Source organism: Mastomys coucha, unplaced genomic scaffold, assembly GCF_008632895.1.
Source record: "Mastomys coucha isolate ucsf_1 unplaced genomic scaffold, UCSF_Mcou_1 pScaffold23, whole genome shotgun sequence".
Classification (NCBI taxonomy): Eukaryota; Metazoa; Chordata; class Mammalia; order Rodentia; family Muridae; genus Mastomys; species Mastomys coucha.
The window spans coordinates 36300944-36323221 of NW_022196906.1; the positions used below are offsets into that span (position 1 = coordinate 36300944).

General features: G+C 44.2%; 1 protein-coding gene across 1 annotated transcript in view; it reads right to left on the bottom strand.

Annotated features, from left to right (window-relative positions):
• The window catches only part of Tecta (tectorin alpha), a 66680-nt gene that overhangs the window by 17217 nt on the left and 27185 nt on the right, over positions 1-22278 (bottom strand). The window contains exons 10-13 of the mRNA XM_031345124.1: positions 18965-19566; positions 11128-11689; positions 4693-4892; positions 608-991 (exon numbers count right to left, since the gene is read on the bottom strand). Of these exons, the coding sequence (XP_031200984.1) occupies positions 608-991; positions 4693-4892; positions 11128-11689; positions 18965-19566 (1748 nt within the window). The remainder of the gene's footprint in view (positions 1-607; positions 992-4692; positions 4893-11127; positions 11690-18964; positions 19567-22278) is intronic.

Sequence of the window (22278 nt, forward strand, 5' to 3'; positions counted from 1 at the left end):
AATATTAGTTATGGGGGTCAGTAGGTCCTTCACATGTATTTACATACAGGTCTTTATAAGCAAAACCAACCAAGGCAATGGCCCTGAGGAGGAATCGATCTAAGATAAATTCGACATTTCCTTTCTGTTGGAAAGTCACCATTTGCTCCGCTGGGCTTTATTTAGGTCCTTGCTTTCACAAGCAAGTGCTTACCTTCTCTTTATAGAGAAAGTATGGCAGAAATGAGGGTTGATCTTAGAATACGTGGGCAAGGCCAAGAATAACTGCAATGGCTCTTAAAAGCTAATGAGATGCCTTTTAGAAATTAATCCAGAGCAAAAGCTGACTTATCTACCATTTTATCTCCTGGAGCTCGATTGCTACCCTGATGTCATTACAGCCTGAGACGCTAAGTTTCCTGCCTTTGGAAACATCACCGACAGAGGCAGTGGTCCACTCTTACACCCACAGAAACTGCATGCTTCAATTCTCTGATGCAAGGATATTTGGAGCAATTCATTACTATTCTTCAACTCAGTTATTTGGGATAAGCGGCAACGAACAGCCAGCTACCACACCCCAGCTTCCCTTGGCTCATTTTGTAAGACTCAAAACCCTGTTTGTCACCTTGACAGTGTTCCGATCATTGATGAGAATCTGCTCTTCGTTAATGTAGAAATAGACTGGTGAGATGATAGTGAGGTTGGGCGAGGACCACTTGTCGAAGTTGATGATGAGCTGGAAGGAGATGTCTGGCAGTTTCTGGCAGATGGTTGAGAGCACGAAGGCGCAGTTGGCAGGGAAGCGCAGGAAGGCACCATCGAATGTGCGGAAGACACCACCCCCTGCCGCTACGCAGTAGGAGGTCTTGGTGCTGAAGCAGCCGCGCACCCCACTGCGCAGGGCGCACTCCTCATCTGACTTGCATTGGCGAGGGTCGCACTGGATCAGATTGCGCCTGAAACAGCGGCAACGCCGCGTGCAGTCCCCGTTCCAGAACAGCTGCTTGGGCTGGAAGAGAGGTGTCGTTCTAGTTAAACTGTGAACACTGACCGCAGTCAGGGTTGGAGACCCCCAAACCCAGCCTAGCCTCCCTTTAATGCAGCTGAGGTTAGCACCGGAGAGTGGAGGGAAGGAGAGCCTTCATTCAACCACTCATCCCATTGATACAATTCGGAAGGCCAAATAATACTCAGTTTAGAGTTTATTGGTCTCAATCAAGGACTCTGGAGTTTTTATGGCTGGCGTTGCTGAACTAATCAGAGCCTACCTGAATGTGCAGCTAGCTGCTGGAACTGGGTGAAGAAGAAAAATACATTGTAGATTTTCTTTCCTTAAGCCTGAAAATCAGGCTTCTAAAAAAGACAAAAAAGGCTCCACTTTAGGATGAAATTTAAATTCACTTGGGAATGAGAGGCCAATGCTTTAAACCTCAACCAGTCGAAAGAAAGTGATAATCAACTTGCATGATCAATCGTTTATTTCATTTCCTAATACTCACACTCCCAAGCACGTCCCTCACTTCAGCTGATTTCTGATTTACTTCTATTGCAAGTGCCTCTATCTCTCTGTATGTGCTAAAGGTAATGTGTCTAGCTAGCATCATAAAGAAAAGCTCTGGGGTCAGGCCACTTACAAGTCAGTCCCAGCCCTCAGCCTTCTTCAGAAGATGATACAAAAGTGTTAAAATGCCTATAGCACGGTGTCTCCTTAACAGGAAGCAACCGTTATTGTATATTCCTCCGAAGATGGGCAACAATGTGTTGACACGGTTCTACTCCATAGAGTTTATATTCTTAATCTTGTACTTGCTCTACATTGGGAATATCGAGAAACACTCACGGCCATCCACATGTGAAGACCCCAATAAGTAGACAGCAAGAGAGATGACCACACTGTGCCTTCAGGATGAGCATGGCTTGTAATAAGTGCCAAGTTTAGATTTAGGAGTTTTTTGGCTTACGAGTAATTGCATATATGTGATGAGATATTTTGGGAATAGGACCCAGGTCCAAACATGAAATTCATTTATGTTTCATACATCCATTCTACACTCAGCCTGATAATTGAATGCAATATTTTACACATCTTGTGTCAAAGTTTCATAGTGTGAATTTTTTTTTTTCTTATAGCATCATGTCAGTGCTCCAAGGGCACTGCATTTTGGATTTCAGATTTTTGGATCATAGATGTGTAATTTATATCAATTTACCAAACAATCCTATCCAGAAAAGATGTTTGAAGATACATAAAGGGGCCTACGATTCTGTCTGACCACTATTTTCTGTTTAACCACAGATTTAACAATACCCTCATATTGACTGATTGTGACTCAGATTCAAGGGTGAACCGAGGGCAAGCTCTTCTGAACAGGATGTCATTTATCCTCGGAGTGAAGACATTAGAAGTCAGGTCCTTGCTCCTTCTAGATCTGTAACATATTTGGGGTCCCCAAAGCCTCATGAACTGACTTCATTTCTCTTATCAGATTTATACAATAATTGAGTGGTTGGTCTGGCCTCTGTTTGATAAGAACACAGACATTACATCGGTGGGAAGGAAGAAAAATAAGCCGATGTTTGTGGATATGATCGGGGGTAAATAACCCATCCACACAAGAACTTGATTGTGGAGCCAGCATCAAAAGGAAGTGTCTGGCCCCACGCTGCTTTCTTTACCTTAATTAGACATGACAACGACAGCTGGGTGATTACCCTACATGCTAATGACTAGATGTGTTCTCTCTCGATTACCAAGGAAATCTGCTGTATAAACAAAGCCTCGGAGCTTGTTTGAATTGAGGCAAATGGATGTGGATTATTTGTTCTGTGACTTTGCCACTTCTCAGATAGAAGCTGTTGTCAAAACCCACTGACTTTCTGATGAAAACCAGATAATAATGCTTATAGTACTAATAGCTGCCAAGGGTTGTTATGAGCCTTTCTAGAGGATTCCAAGTGTTTTTATATGCACCATTTCATTAAAATGCCTGGACTTTTTTTTTTTAAAACAAAATGTTTCTCAAGAGAATAAGAACCACCATAACAACAGGAACCACTGATCATTGAAGGATTGGGTACCAGGTACCAAGGCTGGGCAAGTAGCCCGGGGCATTCAGATGATCACCCCTACCCCGCCCCCACACTGAGAAGCACTGCCAGCCAGAGTTCATTCATAGGAAAGCAGAAGGTCAGAGAAATGACACAGTCAGTTCAACATCACTCCTCCAACAGCGAGGGAGCTAGTCCTGTTCCTTCTGGCCACACTGACATTTAGGATCCCTGTTGAGGGCTGCATGACACAGCTGAGAAACACTCATGGCCAGGCTGGGAGCAGAGTTTAGAAATGTGCTCTTTGAATCTGGAGCCTGGTTATAATGGCACGCAGATGAGGAGAACACAGAACTACTGTCTTCCACGTGTTTTGCCTCTTCCCTTTGAGTGATCTTCCTAAGGGTTAACGTGGGCCCCAGCCCTTCTGAGAAGCCCTCTTGTTAGTTCTACTATTCTCTCTAATATAACCTCCAAATGTCTTTTCCAATGAAAACGAAATGGAGCATAATGCCTACATTTCTATTCTTTTATTTATTCCCCAAATAAAGGCAGCTCAGTCAATCGCAAATGAGTCAATGCATCTTTACAGAAAGGAGACATTATTTATTTTTGCCTAGTTGAGTTCCAGTTCAGACACTTCAATTAGATTTCTGGCAAGAGCTCCCACCTTCATTTAAAATTGATCTGCTCGGCAGGGTATCATTTTTCACTTGTTGATATGTTATTTTGTAATCGTTCCCTTCTTTAAAGCATAATTTTTGTTTCTCTCCTGAATAGGTATTTTTAAGTGCCTGAAGTCAGGGAACACACTTTCTCAGCCTCTTCCACTATGCCACTTGTGTAGTGGCTTCCACACCACCAGTGCCTGCCAATGGTCTACTCAAGCACATTTAAACGAAGATTAAGCTTGAGGCAGAATGACTTGCTAAAGACATTCTCATCGAGTTTTTTTTTTTTTCTTTCTTAGTTTGGTGTTATGGCAAGTTAAATATTACAGGCTTAGTGGCATGCCTCTTAGGGTGTTCGAGAACTTGGGTTCTATCCCTAGCACTGCCTCCTCCCCAATTTGAAACAGCAAAATGATTTAGCAAGCAAATATGTTTTCTTGTGTGAGGGGAGTGTGGGGGAGGGGACCTTCATCAGCACTCCGCCTCCACCCCAGAAGGAAAGGGCGGGATGAAGCCAGGAGGTTAGCACTTGGGGCCTTTCTAGGAATGATATCAGAATGACAAATGGCACATGTGTGGGAGCTTCAATAGCTGGAGAGGGAAGGCCACCCCTCCCAGCCTTCAGCCCCATATTTTCTGCTTAAAAACATCCTTAGCGGAGACAGCTACAAATGTCAGATTCACAGCCACTGTATTTCCAAACTAGAGTCCCATCAGAAGCTTTCAGACCAAGATTTACAGGGATGCAGTCCAAAGAAGGGCCTAGAGAAAGGAGTAAGAGGAGGAGGCCTTGCTCATACAGAGCCTGAGGTCTGGCGGAGATTCCAAGTCCTCAGAACATTACTTCCATTCTCAGTGTCTCAGCTTCTGCTCACCTACTGCACATTCATCATCATGGAGCAGAGGACCTGGCCAGTTCTGACTGTGCCCTGGGCCTTAGAGAGAAGCCAGTCTGGTGTGGAGGAAGAGGTCAGCCACCTCCTGTACCCACCTCATAGTATTTGCCATCCGAGTAGCAGCCGCAGTTGTGGGGCAAGATGCAGCTCTTGCCATTGAGGACATAGCCTGCGTCACACTGGCAGCCCTCTACGCAGTAGTGATTACAGTCACTCTTCAGGCGGATGGCGGCGCAGCGGGGCTGGCAGACGCTCACACAGCTCTCATAGTGGCTGTTGGGGGGGCAGGTGACCGCTGGAACAGAAGGGACTAGTCAAGTCACAAGGAGCAGGCTTTCCCCCAGCCTCAGTCTGGGAGGTCAAAGGCCTAGGATGAGGGAAGAAGTGTGGGACTGGCCACTTTCCCTTGCCCATGCTCTTTGCTTATGAAGAGACTCTGCCTGATTTCTTATTGCTTAAACAACAGGCTGGTATGTGCAGATGGAAGGGGCTAGAGTATCCTTCCGTAATCTTTGTCCTCTCGTTAGTGTTGGCTTTTTGCGATCTCTACTGCCTGCCACTGTGAAAACCCACTGGCCACAAGGAATCCCAACTTGGGCTAAACAAGGTGTGCACACCAGCCCAGCCTCTCGGGCTTCATTCGTACCAATATTCTTCACACCCTGCTTACCCAAACTCCCCATTCTTTCTGTCCCACTTAGAGAATCATGGGATAGTGCCCTCTTCCTATTAGAAAATGCCACTCACTCTTCCCTGCAAACCTCCATAGACCCTTTAGTCTAAACCAGTGGTTTATCAGCAAGAGACCCCTGAGCCACATAACCTCTGAAAATGTGTGCATATGTGCATGTGGGCAGCTTGACCCGGATCAGTACATTCTATGTCCTGAGATGCATCTAAAACTGTGGCTATGGAAGGCAGATAAAGTGCTGGCGAATACTGTTGAGTTCTAGTATGAAATGCAGACAGGTCATTTAGGTGTCAAGCCTCAGCTTCTTTGTGTACGTAGTGCAGGTACCAACAGCACAGCATTATCAGAAGAGCTCTGGGCACACAGTGTTCAATAAATATTAACCAATCATTACAGCAAGACTTGCTTGAGAATTTTGTAGCAGCTGTTCTCTTAATCAATGCATACTAAATGCACAACAGCCATCTATGTGGAAATGTCTCTATAATCTATGGAAGAGGTTTGGAGGGGGTTATCTTTCATCAGAGTGGTAAATAGAACCTTGTAGAGTGCATAGTCCTAAGGATTTTAATACATGAACATATTTATAGAAGCACTACCACAGTGTTCTTATATAGGTTTTAAAGTCTAGTTCAAAAGATACCACCCTCAGGTCATAGAAAATATAAATGGCCTAGGTACAATCACTAACAAATTCCAGTGGATTCTTGCATAAATTGTCTATGCACATAGACATGTGTGTACCTTATCCACAGTTTTGGTTTCTCACATGAATGGGAGCGTAATTTACAAACCATGCTATACCTTGTCAAACCTTCTCCTGCTTTTTCTGACAATACTTCTTCCATTCAGCCTTGAATTGTCTTTGTACCACTTCATGGTGTGTGGGTTTTGTCTGAATCTCATGGTATGTATTTTTCCCTACCTATGTTAGGCTATAGAATAACTTCCTAGAAGTGAAATTTTTAAGCAAGGATAGGTAACCCCCCGATTACCACCACCACCACCACCACCACCACCATCATCATCATCATCATCATCATCACTTCTACCACTTCTACTGCTGCAGTGCTGGATCTCCAACCCAAGCCTCACTCTGCCACTGAGCTGTGCTTCCGCCCCCTAAGTCTTTGGCAGATCCCACTGAGCTACCCTGTGAGTGAAGAAGGTTGTACCAAGGAACAAAGATTTGCTATCCTGAGGTTTCAGTGATGGCAACCCAAGATTTCTGACTTCTGGAAATGTGAAAAGTAAAAGAAAAAAATCTCTTTCTGCTGTGTGTGCATTTACTTCACACTTCTTTGAGACTTGCTATCGTTTCATTTGTTTACAATCATTTTTCTGTCTCCTGTGAACTAACTGCCTTCTCTCATCCATTACACAGTGTTGTTGAAGTTTCCTCTTATTAGACTGTAAGTGCTCTTTATAAATTAAAAACACACTTTAGTGTGTTACATGTATTATAAAGTATTCATCACTTGTCTCTGACTTTGCTTCTTCTTTTTAAAAAATTGTATTTTTTTAAATTATGTTTTTGCCCTATAGAGATCTAAAAAAAATTATGAGGTCAAATTTATCTAGTTTTGTTTAATAGCTTTGACTGTGTGTGTGATTGGGGGTGGGGCAAACTCCTTTGTTTCATTATAGTACTTTGGGGTTGTTGTTGTTGTTGTTGAGTTGTTGTTGTTGTTGTTGTTTTCTGACATGCTCATCTTTCGGCAGCTGCCCTTCCCATCACTGTTATGTTTTTGTTAGCTTGTGTTCGTTAACTTGTTCCTGTGAGACTATTAATACTGGTTATTAGTTAGTTGATTAATAGTATAATATAGAGTATTAATAGTAAAATATAGTCATTTTCATATCTGGGAAGACTTTGGATTCTTCTCTGGCATCAAACAGCACTGAAAACATGGTAGGTGACCAATAATCACCCAACTGTCAAAATTTTAAATTTTCACATTTTAAATACTGATTTATTACTTCTTTCCCCTCTAAATTCTCCAGCCTCAGAGAGCTGGAGACTGATGACTGCTCATGTGTACTGTGGTCAAGAACATGGCTCTGGTTCAGGCCAGTAGACTTATTTAAAACTGCCTGTGTGGACTGCAGGAATGGGTTGGGATGGAATGGACAAGCCCAAGTCTGGAGTCAGACTCACCAGGCTATGAACCCTGGTTCTGCCATTAACTGACAGGGTCACCTTGCACAAGTTTCTTATGCTCTCTGAACTTATTTTCTCCCCTATAAAATGGGGATGGCACTGCAGCTCTCTTCCCATGAGAAGTTTGTAAGTTTCCCAATGAGATAGTTTGTAAGCTACTAGCTCATCCTTCCCTCCCCTCTTCTTTCCTCCCCTCCCCTCCCCTCCCCTCCTCCCTCTCCTCTCCTCTCCTCCCCTCCCCTTCCCCCTCCTCTCCTCTCCTCTCCTCTCCTTTTCTTTTCTTTCCATGAGTAACAAAATACTTGAGACTTCGATGGCTTTGATGGTATCACTGATGATAGGAATAGTTGTAGCAATTCATTTTTTAAAAACTAATCAACAAGAATTTGTTGAGTTTGCAAGGAAATAGGTAAAACAAATCCTTAGTTGCTAAAATTTGATAGAAGGGAAATCCAAAACAATGATGCTAATCAATTTTGATTGATGATCTGCCAAGCACTTAGAGATGGGTCAGAGAGACAGCAGTTCTTGATACTCAGCAGGGCAACTCTCTCTCTCCATACTTCCCACTTCCCTAAATTGTTCTCTGTATGGACATTACCTCCTTCTCAGCTTCCCTTAAAGAAGGGGTCCACAAGTCCACATGCTACATCCTGAATAGGGCCAGGAAAATGGTGAGAGCTGTGGAGCACTTAGCTATGGTCTGTGCCTTTTACCATGTTCTCAGTATCTCTTGCTCCAAGTCCCTCACAGAGTGACTAAAATTAGCACAACAGCCTTGGCTGGTGGAATTCTAGGCGGGGTTAGTAATTAAGACAATTTATCTCTTGCTTTCTTTCCAAGGCCATTTGTTCAACGTGGGTAGAGAGGTTTTCGGTGCGTTTACAAATAAGGTAATTGAGTAATAAATTATCTCATTGATAAGAACAGCCAATATTGTTGAGAAAAATTGGCACTCTACCTTGTTACCAATACAGCACACGACAAATGGGCAATTTGGTTTAACCCCCCTTTTTCCCCTGAAAGTACCATTCTTATACCTAACTCGTGACTAATAAATTGGGTTAACTTTTAGAGGCATGATGACCCCAACTTCCCAGAGGTCAAAGTCACCTAAGATACAAAGGAGCTCATCAGGCCAGGCTTTCTTTTGAATGTCTCAAATGGGAGAGCTAAGCCACCTGCAGCCATGCCTTTTCCCCTCCCCTGCCCACATGCCATCTTCAGAGGATATGCTTGCTCTCAAGTATTTTCTTCTTTTTCATTATGATTCATGACCACCATCCTCCTACCTACCCTGTCTTTTGAGTCTTTACTCCCGTTTCAAAATGCCAACAAAGAAAAAATAAGCCACTCTGCACTGGGAACCATGTGTCAGCCTGGGAGAAACCAGGGAAAGCTGGTCTACAGCAGAGTTGGTATCCCAGGCTGAGGTGGAGGCGGGCAGACTTGAGTCTCAATGCCATGATTAGATGTCTCTATGACTAGGTAAACCCATGTACATGGTATGGAGGACAGGAAGAAATGAGAAACCATCTTCATAGCTTCTATCACTAGTCAAGCTCCATCACAGAGTAACTTTGTCCTTAGATGAGGGGTCATCATCAGGCTCCCTAACTCAATTCTTTTTCCTTCCCATGAGTGACAAAAGCTGACACCCAGTAGTTGGGGAAGAGTTCTTGTGGCTGTCAGCTCCTTAAGGCATTCCCTTGTTTGTCACAGCTAGCATGATGGCATTTGTCATTCATTATACCTGTCTGTTCCCCAAGCTCCCTGCCCATCCCGTGTCAGTCAACCCAGAGCAAGGAGAGAGAGAGAGAGAGAGAGAGAGAGAGAGAGAGAGAGAGAGAGAGAGAGAGAGAGAGAGAGAGAGAGAGCTGACTGTGACAGACCTCTCAAGAAGAATCAGGCTCAGCTTCCTTCCCATATATGTTTTCTGATCCTCTGCCAGGCTGAGGTCTCTCTGCCAAGAGCATGGTTTTCATGGTTTTCAGATTCAGAGGAAGTCGAACACAAGTCCCACTCTACTGATTCCAATAAATCCCCAGGAGACCTGGACATTGCTCTAGGCCCAGACTTTTTATAGGCATATATATGTATGTGTGTGTGTGTGTGTGTGTGTATATATATATATATAACTGAAGACACTAGAGACTGATTTTTCTGGACAGTCATCCACAGATATCATGTCCCCCACCTTCCTTGCTCAAGAACTGAACTTGAATGATATAATCTTGGACTCTTTACCCTCCCTCCTCTGCCCACCCCAGTTTCCATGAATCCAACGGCTGTGTGTGAAATGCAGACCAACTGATCATTAAACCACAACAGCTCTGTACCTAAATCTCCCCTTTCCAGGACAAAAATGAGTTTGTTCTTTGTGGATCCCGCTGTACCCCTTATTTAAAACTCCGACCAAGCAGCATTAATTTGTAGCTATTTTGTACAATCAGACCTTTTATACAAAGAAATGTGCTATAGTTAATGAGGCTGGGGTAGGAAAATAGGCCATGGCAGGTTAACTAAAGACTCACAGTGATTTATTTCACCACCAGCCTTTTCCTATGTGCACATGCTAAATGTAGATGAATTCTCTAGCTCACTCTCCTGTTGCCCACTAGTGTAGTGCATGGGTGTTGGGGCGAGAGTCAAATCCTGACCTTGCTGTTGAGACTGTCTAACCTTATTCAAGTTACTTCATTCCTTTAAGCTTCAGTTTTTCCTTGTCTAATAGGGTTATTGTAAAGAAGTAATGAAATAATGTTGATAGGGTATTTAGCAGTGGGTTTAACCACTGTAAGCCATTAATATAATACCTAACATGTATTGTGTGCTAGGATTCTAATGACCTAATTTGATCCTTCTAGTGTTTCTGTGCATAAATGGTTCAGGTAGCATTATGGCTCCTCTTCAGAGAAGAAGCTGAGTACCAGGAAGGGGATGTGAGTTACTTCAAGGTTACACTGATCCTTGATGACAAAGTTGAGGCTTGAATCCATGGACTGAACTCCCTTTTCAAATGCTTTTAATATTCTACCATGTTCTACAGTCACAAAGACTAACACACACACACACACACACACACACACATATGAAACGATGGACCCATGAGGTTCAAGAGCAGTGTTTCTCAACCTGTGAGTTGCGACTTCTTTTGTGGGTTGAATGACCCTGTCACAGGGATCACATATCACATATCCTGAATATCAGATATTTACATTACAATTCACAATAGTAGCAAAATTATAGTTATGAGGTAGCAATGAAAATAATTTCATGGTTGAGGGTCACCACAACATGAGGAACCATACTAGAGGGTCGCAGCATTAGGAAGGTTGAGAACCACTGACTCTTCCCCTGTTAGTCTCTAGGAAGCTTTTTATTGTGTGTTTGGAGTTCAAATGCAGCATGTGATATTCTGAGCTTTAGATATGTAGTCTCATTCCATCCTCCAGGGTAACCCATCAAATCTGTGGTGTTGAGCCCTCTCTACAAAGAAAGAAAGAAGACTGTAGGAGGTTACACCTTCTGTTTCAGGTAGTGAGGCTGAGTTCCAAAGTGCGTATGCTGAAGTCAGTGTTCCTAATGTGCCCTCACTTCTATGGAGTTAGAGGACCAGTCTCCCACATCAATCGGAAACAAGAAGGAGCAAGAAAGAGAGATAGGAGGAGGACTCACAGCAGGACGTGTAGTTCCTCCAGCCAGTCACTGCGATTCCTTGAGTCTGGCAAGTGCTGGCATAGTTTTGTAACCAGCTGCAGGCTGTCTGTACTGCACCTCCATCGATACAGGAGTCAAACAGGCAGTTTTTGTAGAAGAAGGTGGGGTTGACTTTGCTGTGACATTTGGCAAACCCAGCATTCTGGTTGGGGATCAGGCTACACAGCTGCTGGACTTTGGAGAAACCTTCAACTTTGGCACAGGATGGGCAGCGGTCCCCACAGCCCACCTGGCAGAAGGTGTCCCTCTTCACCCAGCTCTGCCCAAACTCATTGATACTCAGTGCAGGCAGCCCCATGGGCATCTCAAGGTCATCGTCAGGATTGCCATTGTAGCGTCCACATAGGCCATAGGTGCCATTCTGCATGCTCCGGGGGACAGTGATGGATAGGAATGTCTTCCAGTCATACACAACCTTCAGGCCGAAGTCAGTCTCCACAACCACATGAAAGCCGAACGAAAAGATGTTTATCTTCCCTTGTCCTAACTTCAGGGGCAAGTACAACCGTTCATTGTTGACCTATAAGAGACAAAAAAGGAGAAGAACAGAGAAGCCCAGTTGACCTAAACATTTCTCAGTCCTTCTAGTCATTGGTCTCCTGAAGGACACATCCCACACAGAGCTTGCCCAGGTAGAACATGAGCCTTGTATGTAATGCTGTTTATGACAGTCAACTCTTATTATTAGGGTTTGAACAGACTTAAACGACTATCCTTTGTACACTAATATACCTATTTATTTCAGTGCCTTCTGTTTATACAGCATTATTTTCCCCCAGGAGTTCAAATTGTTTTCTCTAAGGTAATGGGAGGATAATAAAAATTCAATTAACGTTGAGAATAAAATACCAAAACCTAGAACTCCTATGTTTCTATTTCTAGCTCTGCTGTGGATTTATTTTAGGCAATCTCCAATTTATTAATTCCATTTTTTTCTGGATGATGACTTCACTCTGTTGATTCCTCTGCCTGGGAGGCCACTCACCACCCATCAGCATCTCTTTCATCCTCAGGCTATGCTCCCATGTTACCTCTTTAATAAAGCAAGATTTTCTGAGTCTAAGACTAGGGCCAGTGTGATCACTCCCTTGCCTGGACAAGCACAGCATGCCATATCTATAATTCTCTTATATTCTCCTCTACTTTGGAGCAAGATCAAGCACGTGCATATCACCAAGTGTCTATCATTGCCTGCCTCAAGTGACAACCCATTATAGGTGCTTTTGTCCCACCTGCAAGATTCTAAGTACTGAGGGGCAGGGACCACTATGTCTACCATCTCTTCAGGACCTCCTATGTGCCTCACAGTTTTGTTTCCCAAATGAACCAAGCATGCCATCCTAGCTCCATTGTCTCCTATGATTAAATATGGAAGGTGTTTTCCTTGTCCCAACAAGGACCCTCATCCGCAGTTGTTGTGACTGTGGTACAGTGAAAACTCAGATGATCTTGGTCCATTCAAGGGAATCCTGTAGCTAACGAATGACCCACACTGGTGACCAGCTTCATGATGTAGGCCATGTTCAGAGTATCCAACATCTGAGTGTCTAAAGCCAGTTTTTATCTCTTTCCCTAGGCTTTCCCTGGCTTTCTTAAGAAACCCCATCTTGGGGTTTGCTTCTAAGGAACCTTCTACAAGATACCAAAGGGCATCCTCCCTTAACACTCTTTCTTTAGGTCAACTCTCTCTCCTCAACACTCAACTCATCTCCCTCTGCGTCTATGCATATTTGCCTTGGCAGAATCCATTCATCTCACAGACATTAATGTGGCAACTACTGTGTACCAAGCATAGCAGTAGGCTGGAGCAAGGGATGGGCCATTTTCTCTTGCATATAATAAAGCAAGGACTTGAACAGATCCTTTAGGAAGATCATTGATAAAAGCAGTGATGTAGGTACAGAGATGCCTCAGACTCAGCCAAGGGACAGAATCAGCAGGGTCTACAGATGACCCTACTCACATGGAGTCTTAAAGGGTGCATAGGGTGGGTGAGGCAAGGGGGGATGAGAGTGAAGATAAGGGAACTCCGAGCAAAGAGCATTCCCCAAGCAAAGGCCCGGAAAAGATAAAGCATCTTAGTCATAAAGAAAGAGTGCGCTTTAGTGCTGATTGATCATCAAGCACACCCTTGTGAATGGAGGATAAATCTGAGGACAGAGAGGCTGGAAGGACTACAGTCAACAATGCCCCGTTGTTGGTGTCAAATAGGCAAAGAGGCTGTATCCAGAAAGGCCGACCCATGACAGTCAGGCTTTGGGTGAGGGGACATTATCTAAGATGTTGGCAGGAGAATTTAAATGGAATAATGAGATCAGAAGTCAGATTACAAAATACACTGCACATAAAGTAACAAGTAGGTGATCCAGAAAGAAGTCCCACGGAGTTTTGTTAGGAAGGGAGCAGGGATGGGAGAGAGCAAACAGGGATAGACAAACCTGTGTGACCACCCTCAAGTTACTTGTGATAGATAGCATGATGTAGATGCCGTGTTAACAATGCTACACCACTGTTTAGGAAAGAATGAAACATTGTGTACATACAGAAAAGATACAAATATATACATGACTTATGGCGTTGGTTTGGCCTATGGATGTGAAAGTTGTGGTAGGAGCTCTGTCTTTGCTGGAAATGAGATCATGGGTCAGCGTTCCAGTGATGGTTTCTTTAAACAACTAACTCCAGTTTCCTTTTACAGGTTTCAGTCTCACATTACACACCCTGCCTTCTTTCTAGGCCTGTCCTGATGCTTCTCAGATGCTAGGTACTCAGCTCATTCTCTTCCTGGCAGATGGGCAGGTTTGCATCTGGATCATCTCTTCTGAGAAGCACCCACCCCTGAAGCCCGAAAGCAGATCGAGACAACTTCTGTTGTCTTATGGCCCTTTGCACAGAACATTTCTGCATGCTTCCTAATTGCACTGACATTGACTGCTAAGAGGTCTGTCTCTCCCGTCAGACTCTGTTACCTCCTTATGAGAGAAACCGTGCTTAATTATTTTTACTGTTTACTATCATTTTTGATGCCATTGTGTAAGTCATTCTCTGGCTGAGGAGACACTTTCTGTATAACCATTAGGACCTGGATTCAAACTTCAGGACTCTACCGAAGGCTGAACATGGTAGCACATGTCCTTAATCTTGTATTCCTGTGGGAGGATGAGAAGCATAGACAAAAGATTCTATAGATGCATCCAGGCCAGCTAGCCTGGTGACCTCAATGATGAGATGAGAGACACCACTCAAGGTGGATTTCAAGGACCAACATCCAATATTGTCCTATGACCTCCACCTGCATGCTGTGGAGTATGTGTGTTTATACTCAAACACATGAATGCACATGCACACATACAATTTTTTTTTTAACTTTTCATTTCTTAGTACAGAGTAGCTTGTTGAGTCAAACTCTACCAGAATGAAGCTTGAAAGCCTAGTAAGAGTGTGAGAGGGGCCCAGAGGCCTCCTCTGGACACAAAGGGTACCTCCTCTGGACACTGTGCTGGTACCTTGGGTTAGGGCATGGGAGGGACCAACTCTGTCCAGCTCTGGCTATGCCCGGCAGAGCCCCAGCCACAGCAGTGCCCCCTGCAGTGACTAACATTCTGCAGCTCACCCTCAGTCTCCCTGCCTGGTTTATAGAGAGTGTGTTTACCTCTAGCTTCATTTACCCTTGTTGATTTTCTCACTTGCTGCAGCACAAGTTAGTGCACAAGAAGGTCAGAATCATAGAACAATCTCATGTCCCAGCAAGTGACTTCTATGTTATCCTCCATTTCTAAGAGCACCAGTGGTGACCTGGGGCTCTGGGCTATATAGTTGGTCCTGTGCTTTCTCTCACTCTGCCATGATGACAGCCATTATTCTTCAGCTATGGTGACTAATAATAACATCATAGGAGAAAAGAATGCAAATCACTGAATAAGCAGGTCCTGTAATGCATATTAATAATTCAACGTAACTGCTAAATCTATCCCATGGGCTCACAAAATAAGAAAGCTCCGGTACATCCTGATGTGGCCTCTCGTCAGGAGTCTGAAGGCTGTCGACTGTTCCCAGCATGGCACTTAGGAAGAAGGGTCCTGGCCCAGAATCCTCATACCTCTTTTATCTCCTCATGCTTGATATTCATTTCTCTCTAGGCACCCCTATTGTGAGTAGCATCCTGTAGCCCAGAAAGCTACACTGAAGCCTTAACTAGTGGTACTTGTGAATGTAGTCTATACCGGGAAACAGTCTTTAAGGATATAACCATGATGGGATGAGGTCACATAGGTTAAGTGGACCCCACATCCAAAAATGACTGTCCTTTAAAGGAAAGAAAGATGTGATACTGAGAAACAGAGTGCAGAGAGCCCTCATGGCTCTCATCCATCATGAATCTCATGAGACTGGGACAGAGCACATGCCTGGAAGGTGGACTGACACTGTGGGGCTTAACCCCACACTGGAAGGGACAAAAAGTTGATACCCAAAAAGAAAGGGGAACTAGTTCCTCTGCAGGAGAGAGATGGCAGGAAGTGGCCATGAATATGCTGCAGAGTGGTTTTTCTTTGTTTATTTGTTTTCTTCAATTTGGCACAATCTAGAGTCATCTAGGGAGGAATCTCACCTGAAAAAATGCCTCCATCAGATTGTCTATAGGCAAGTCTGTGGGACATTTTATTCATTAATGATTGATGTGGGAGGACCCAGTGCTACCCCTGAACTTGTGATATGTATATGTGTATGTGTATATATATGTATGTGTATATGTAGATATCAATATCAAGCTAAGCAATTCAGTAAGCAGTGCTCTTCCATGTTCTGTTCATCAGCTCCTTCCTTGTGTTCTTCTCTTAGCTTCCTCTGTTGATGGACTGTAGGGTATAAGCCATATAAACCTTTTCTACCCAGGTTGCTTTTGGTCACAGTGTTTATCACAGCAATAGAAAGAGAATGAAGACAACAAGAATCCAATGGTCTGTGCACATAAATAGGAAGAGCTTACAAAAAAAATCCCAGACAAACTTGTGCAACCTCGTATATCTACACCTTCACCGCTGAGAGCATGCAAGGGAAGGCAGAAGCAGGATGAGAGCCAAGCAGCTGGGCAAAGATTATCAGCAGATAAATGTGTTTTAAAGGAGAAAACATCCAACAACCTTGAAAGGCCAACCAAGTGGAAGGATAGTGAATATCAAGGATATAATTAACTGCATGAAAATGTATAAACCTAAGGGTGAGGATGTATCAGATGGGGGAAAGAGGAGAGGGCATAGTGAGGTAATGCTCAGACAAAGTGAACAATCCCTTTGTTTTAACCTCTGATGAAAGTGGAATGGATAGACGGTGTTATAATGAGTAGCTTCAACTGTAGAGACATCTGCTAGAATTTTAATCTCGGGGCTGGGGAAGTGGCATAGTTGGTAAAGTGTTTCTGCACAAGTTCCCGGAAGCTACATAAAATGCCAGGCACATGCTCATAAACCCAGCATTGAGACGAAGAGATGGGAGAATCCCCGAGTTGTGTTTGCAAGCTAATCTAGCCAATTGGTGATCTCCAGGCTCAGTGAGAGATACAGTCGCAAAAAATAATAATTGGGGCTAGAGAGATAGCTCAATGGTTAAGAGCACTGGCTGCTCTTCCAGTTCACACAGGTTCAAGTCCCAGCCACCCCCATGGAGGCTCGCAACTGTCTATAACTTCTGATTCAGTGGATCTGACCACTGCTCTCTCTTGACCTCTACGGACACCAGGCACACATGTGGTGCATAGACATACATATGTATAGGCCAAGAATCCATACACTTAAGATAGAATAAAAATGAAAAAACAACATGCAAATCAATAAAGGAAGACACCTAATGTTGACCTGTACCTTACAGAAACAGACACACAGACACACAGACACACACACACACACAGACACACACACACACACACAAATACAGAGAGAGAGACAAACACACACACAAACCTAGAGAGGCATGGGCATCCACATATATATATATATATGTGTATATATATGTATATATACATATATATATATATACATATATATATACATATATATGTGTGTGTGTATACACACATATACACACATGCCCTATATATACACATATATGACATATATATATACATATATATATATATATATATATACATGCCCTATATATATATACACATGTATAACATTGTATATATAGGACACATGCACATTGGTCCATTCAGTGTCTCAGATTGTTAAAGAAGTTACCAGCATCAGAAGGAAACCCACAGGGACCTTAAAAGAAAGGGATCATAATGTCACCTACTTCAGTCACTTGACAAACACCACTGTGTAAGGGTCATAGTTCCAGTCCAGCCTGGAAGCCAGAGTGAGACTCCTTGTCAGAAACTGAAGAAAAACATACTAGCAACAAACTAAGGCTGCTGCCTCGGATGCTAAGTAAGCTTGTCCAACTATTGTAAAAGGAAGGCATCCGTAGAAACTGGACCTTCCCTGCGTCAAAGCTGAACAGATCCCCAGGAAGAAGAGAACCAGGAGGGCTTCTCAAGTGATTCCAGCCTGTTGTGTTTAGCTTAGTCTACCTTATTTCACCATTCAAAAGAGATATCGTACAAGATGCCAAGAAGCCCAACTGGACTTATAAGTATACCACAGGCCTGTGGGGCCCATATTAGGAAGGCTCATCCCCTAAATCAGTGCCTGTGAATCAGCTTCGCAGAGTCTCCTGGCTAGCTGGCTGGCTTCAGCATCAGGCTCAGGTGAGATGGTGGATCAGAGAGGGCTGCTATCTACAGTCTGTTTAGGGAGTTCAGGAGACTTCTTGGTCCTGCTGCTCTTGGCATCATGGCTAAAGGAGACTTCATGGATGAACAGGTAGAAGGAGGGACCTGAGGTCCTGGTATGTAAAGACAGTGTGAAGAGTGCCCCCCCCCCCGAGCTCCTCCCTCACCACCAAATGCTCCAAATGTGAGCAAGACTCTGGAACTCAGATGCTCTGGCAGCCAACGGGGAATAGTGGAAACAATCAGGGAGCCCTGAACACATTGAGCAGGTGTCACACAGATCTCAAAAGAGGGGATGGCAAATGAGGAGGCTAGTGTCACTGAGAGAACCACAGCCTGTGGTGGGCATGCAGCTTCTTATAGATGAACAACAGCACTAGCAGACCACGGGATTGCCCAGAGTTGCACAGTGGTTACCAACATTAGATTTGAATCTAGATTTTTGCCCTTGGAGATATGTCTTGCTATGATCTAAGGTGTATTGTTCATGCTGCCTCTGCTCTCACTTGCCTGTGACTTTAGCAATCCTTTGCTCTCTGAGCCTGTTTCTTGATCTGTAAGAAAAAGCAACAGAAATCCCCTGTGATGGTTTGTATCTACTTGGCCCAGGGAGTGGCACTATGAAAAGGTGTGACCCTGTTGGAGTAGGTGTGTCGCTATGGCTGTAGGCTTTATGACTCTTATCCTAGCTGCCTGGAAGACAGTCTTCTCCTGTTTCCCTTCAGAACAAGATGTAGAACTCTCAGCTCCTCCGGCACCATGCCTCCCTGTTCCTGTCTTGAGGATAAGGTACGGAACCTCCGAACCTGTAAGCCAGCCCCAATTAAATGTTGTCATTTATAAGACTTGCCTTGGTCATGGTGTCTGTTCACAGCAGTAAAACCCCCAAGGCCCCTCTCTCTCTTAGCACACTATGATTGCCTTTGGATTCTGCTCCACTATGGCTCAGTAGCACCCAGCTGGCCTGGGATGCTACCTTCATAGGTGCTGGATCTACTCTGGAGGTCAGACTTTACTACTTACCAACACAGTGTGCTTGTAAGCCCGGTGTATCACAATGCTGTAGCCAAACACGGTCACGTCCACCTGCTTCACCCACAAGGCTAGAGATGGGTCCCGGTCCTCATTCTTGGCTGTTACACTGAACTTGGGGAAAGAGTCTGAGATTGATCTGCTTCCTGTGGTGCAGAGGATAAGAGGGCAACTTGTCTGAAAGTCAAAAGGGTAGCCATCAAAGGTGAGGTAGTGGCCGTAGCCAGAGACGATACAGGAAGCATCAGTCCGGGGCTGGCAGTAGTATAAGCCACTCTCTTCCATGCAGTATTCATCATCCCTGCAGGGAATAGTCTCACAGTGGACACTGTTGTCTGTGCCATTGCAGTAGCAGAAGATCTGGCAGTCCTGGTCTACCCAGAAGGTCTCATTGGTGGCAAGTTGATGCCCCTCAAAGTTGCAGCCGCACTCACTCCGAGTTACACACTGGCTGCCCTGCAGGGCATAACCTTCATCACACTGGCATCCCTCAGAGCAGCTATCCACACAGATGGGGCCCAAGGCCAAGGTCTCACAGGTCTCTGTACATGTCATACACTCCTCAAAATGGCTGTTCTCCGGGCATTCTAGGGCTGAAGGTGGTCAAAGAGAAGACAACTTTGAAAAATGAACAGAGGGGAGAGACAGAAGTATGTGTGTATGTGCACATCTGTGTGACTGCATATGTGTGTACAATCACATGTGGTTTCATATTTGTGTAGGACAATGAGCTCAATGAAGCCATGGAATTGAATACTGTCACCCTCTCTGGCATAACCAAGGGTCAGACATTCCTAGGCTCCGTTTGTGTACTTGATCTTCTATGCAGAAGATTCTTTGTCTATAACCCGGTACTGACCACCTGCTAAATGTGGACCCGCTCCAAGGTCTTCTGGATTTAGACAAGTCTTTATCATTATTCTATAGGCAAGGATGTGGGAGATCAGTGATGCAAACTATCTACCTATAGCCAGGCAGGGGTTGAAACAGACGTCTTGGCTTAGATTCTGGAGACAGTGTGTGGTGTGCTACAGAAACATTTGCTTGTGGCCATAGAAACCTGAGGATGCTACTCTCTCAGTTCTAGCTTGTGAATATCTCTGAGCTCTGGTTTCTCTCTTGTTGTTGTTGTTGTTGTTGTTGTTGACAATAGCCATATTTACCTGGTAGGTTTTTTCTGAAGATCAAAAGTTTAATAGGCTGAGTCCACATTAGAGTATTAATAAACAGCATACTCCCCTCCTCCACTTTGGACCATCTTTCTCTTAAGCAGATTGCATTGGTCCAATATATTTCTCTTGGTCTTGTTTTTCTCTGCATCTAGCATCCTGTGGTCTCCTTCACCTCTTTATCATGCTCTGTATGCAGTAATCCCATTGCCTTTGCTCACACTTTCCTCTGCCTACATAGCCCCCTTCAAAGCCAAGTCTTATGACTCTTTCACATTTCTTTTCAAAGTCACACTTTGTCCCAGAGCCTTCCTTGGATCAAATTTCTGCCATAGAAGAGCATGAGCAGCTGTCTGTGAGGTTCTGGGTAAGCAACTCCCTTTACCCCATGCCTTGGCTGGTGACAGCAGCAATTTGACAGGAGCAGGGGCCAAATCCAAGAGCACAAAAGAAGTCTGCCTATAAGCCTAAAGATCCACAAAGGTTTCCGGCATTCTAGAAAACAAAAGCTTCCTATAGAACTTTCTTAGGCCCTCAGACATACCATCATTCTTCGGCAGTGTCTTACAATCCAAGGACATGAAGGACACTACAGAGAAATCAATTGCATGGATATAATAGCTCTACCCACGAGGACCGACTCGATCGTTCTGCACTGAGGACTGAAAGCCAATCTGTTTTTTTTTTTTTTTTCCTCTAGGCTAAAGGACTCTCTCCATTTCCATTGACTACAATACCATACGGCTTTGGAGTTGAAGGCTAGTTCAACACTGATTATATATATCTGGATAGAGGGATTTTCACACTTGTCTCTAAATTATGAATGCCATAGCACTGACTGCAGGTTTATGGGGAAAGCAAATAACATGACTTATTTAAATGGCTGTTGCTTATGACTTACTATGTTGTCTGGATTTGTCTGAGAGTCTGGAACATAAAGACGTGGAGTCATAAAACTTTCCCTTGCCCCTGAAATCACTCTGGGAAATTACTTAATTGGGGAGCTGGCTCTGCCAACAAGAGGGCTGGCTAAAAATGTCCAAACACAGGGAGCATGGTTGTCTGTTTCCAAGATCAAAATAGATGCTGTTCCTTGTTTGTAGCTGTTTCTTAATCTATTTGTTAGGACCCAGTCATAGTACACCCTCGATTCTCAGACAGCTGGCTGATCAAGTGTGCACACTTTGCTCATTCTCAATGGAGCTAAAAGATCCAAACTAGGAGGTAGGCCAGGTGTAAGCCTGTCTCTTCCAAATGAAACCATGCTCCATGTGGCCACTTCTGCCCAAACCCTCCTTTAAATGGCATTTGCATGAGCTGCCTCAACTCCACTGGCCAGAATGGGGCTTGGTGACATGTTTTTCTTAGGAAGCAGAAGAACCACTCACATAATGCCAGGCCTGGCTAAACTGAGTGCCACCAATATGTGCTCTGCACAATACAAAAAACCCATAAGCATTCCCTGCCAGGCAGGAGTCACACATTGTCTAAAAGGATGATCTGGCAGTAGCATAGATCTAAGACAGGGAATTTTGGCAATTCCACACAATGTGTGAATTCCCCCCAGAAACCTGGGTGTGAGAGCAGGGTCAGAAGCCATAGTAAGACTGGAGAAAGGCAGTGTGGACAGGTAGAGCACAGAGGAGGATTTGGAAGAGTCTTTCAAGATCCCCACTATTAGGGCAGTCAATAGGAACAGAGTGGCTCTCCTGCTGAAGGTGACTTTGTAAAGAGTTCAGCCTCAGGACTCATGGCATCTGCTGCCAGTCCTTTCCAAAGGAAGCTAAGGCTCATCAGAAACATAACTACCCTCTCCCAAGTTGACAGCCACCGGGCCTGCCACATCCTCATCAGATTTCTGAAGTTCATAAATCAGAGGTTTAAAGGGTTGTGTTTGCGTGTGTGTGTGTGTGTGTGTGTGTGTGTATGTATGTTTGTGTGTGTATATGTGTGTTTGTGTGTGTGTGTGTATGCATATGTGTTTGTGTGTATATGCATATGGGTATGTGTGAGTGTGTGTGTGTGTGTGTGTGTGTGTTGAACTCTGTTGAAAGAGCCTATAGCAAAACAATAATACCCCCAAGAGCACTAGGTAACTGGTGCCTAGATGTTGACCTCCACAAAACCCCTCACCAA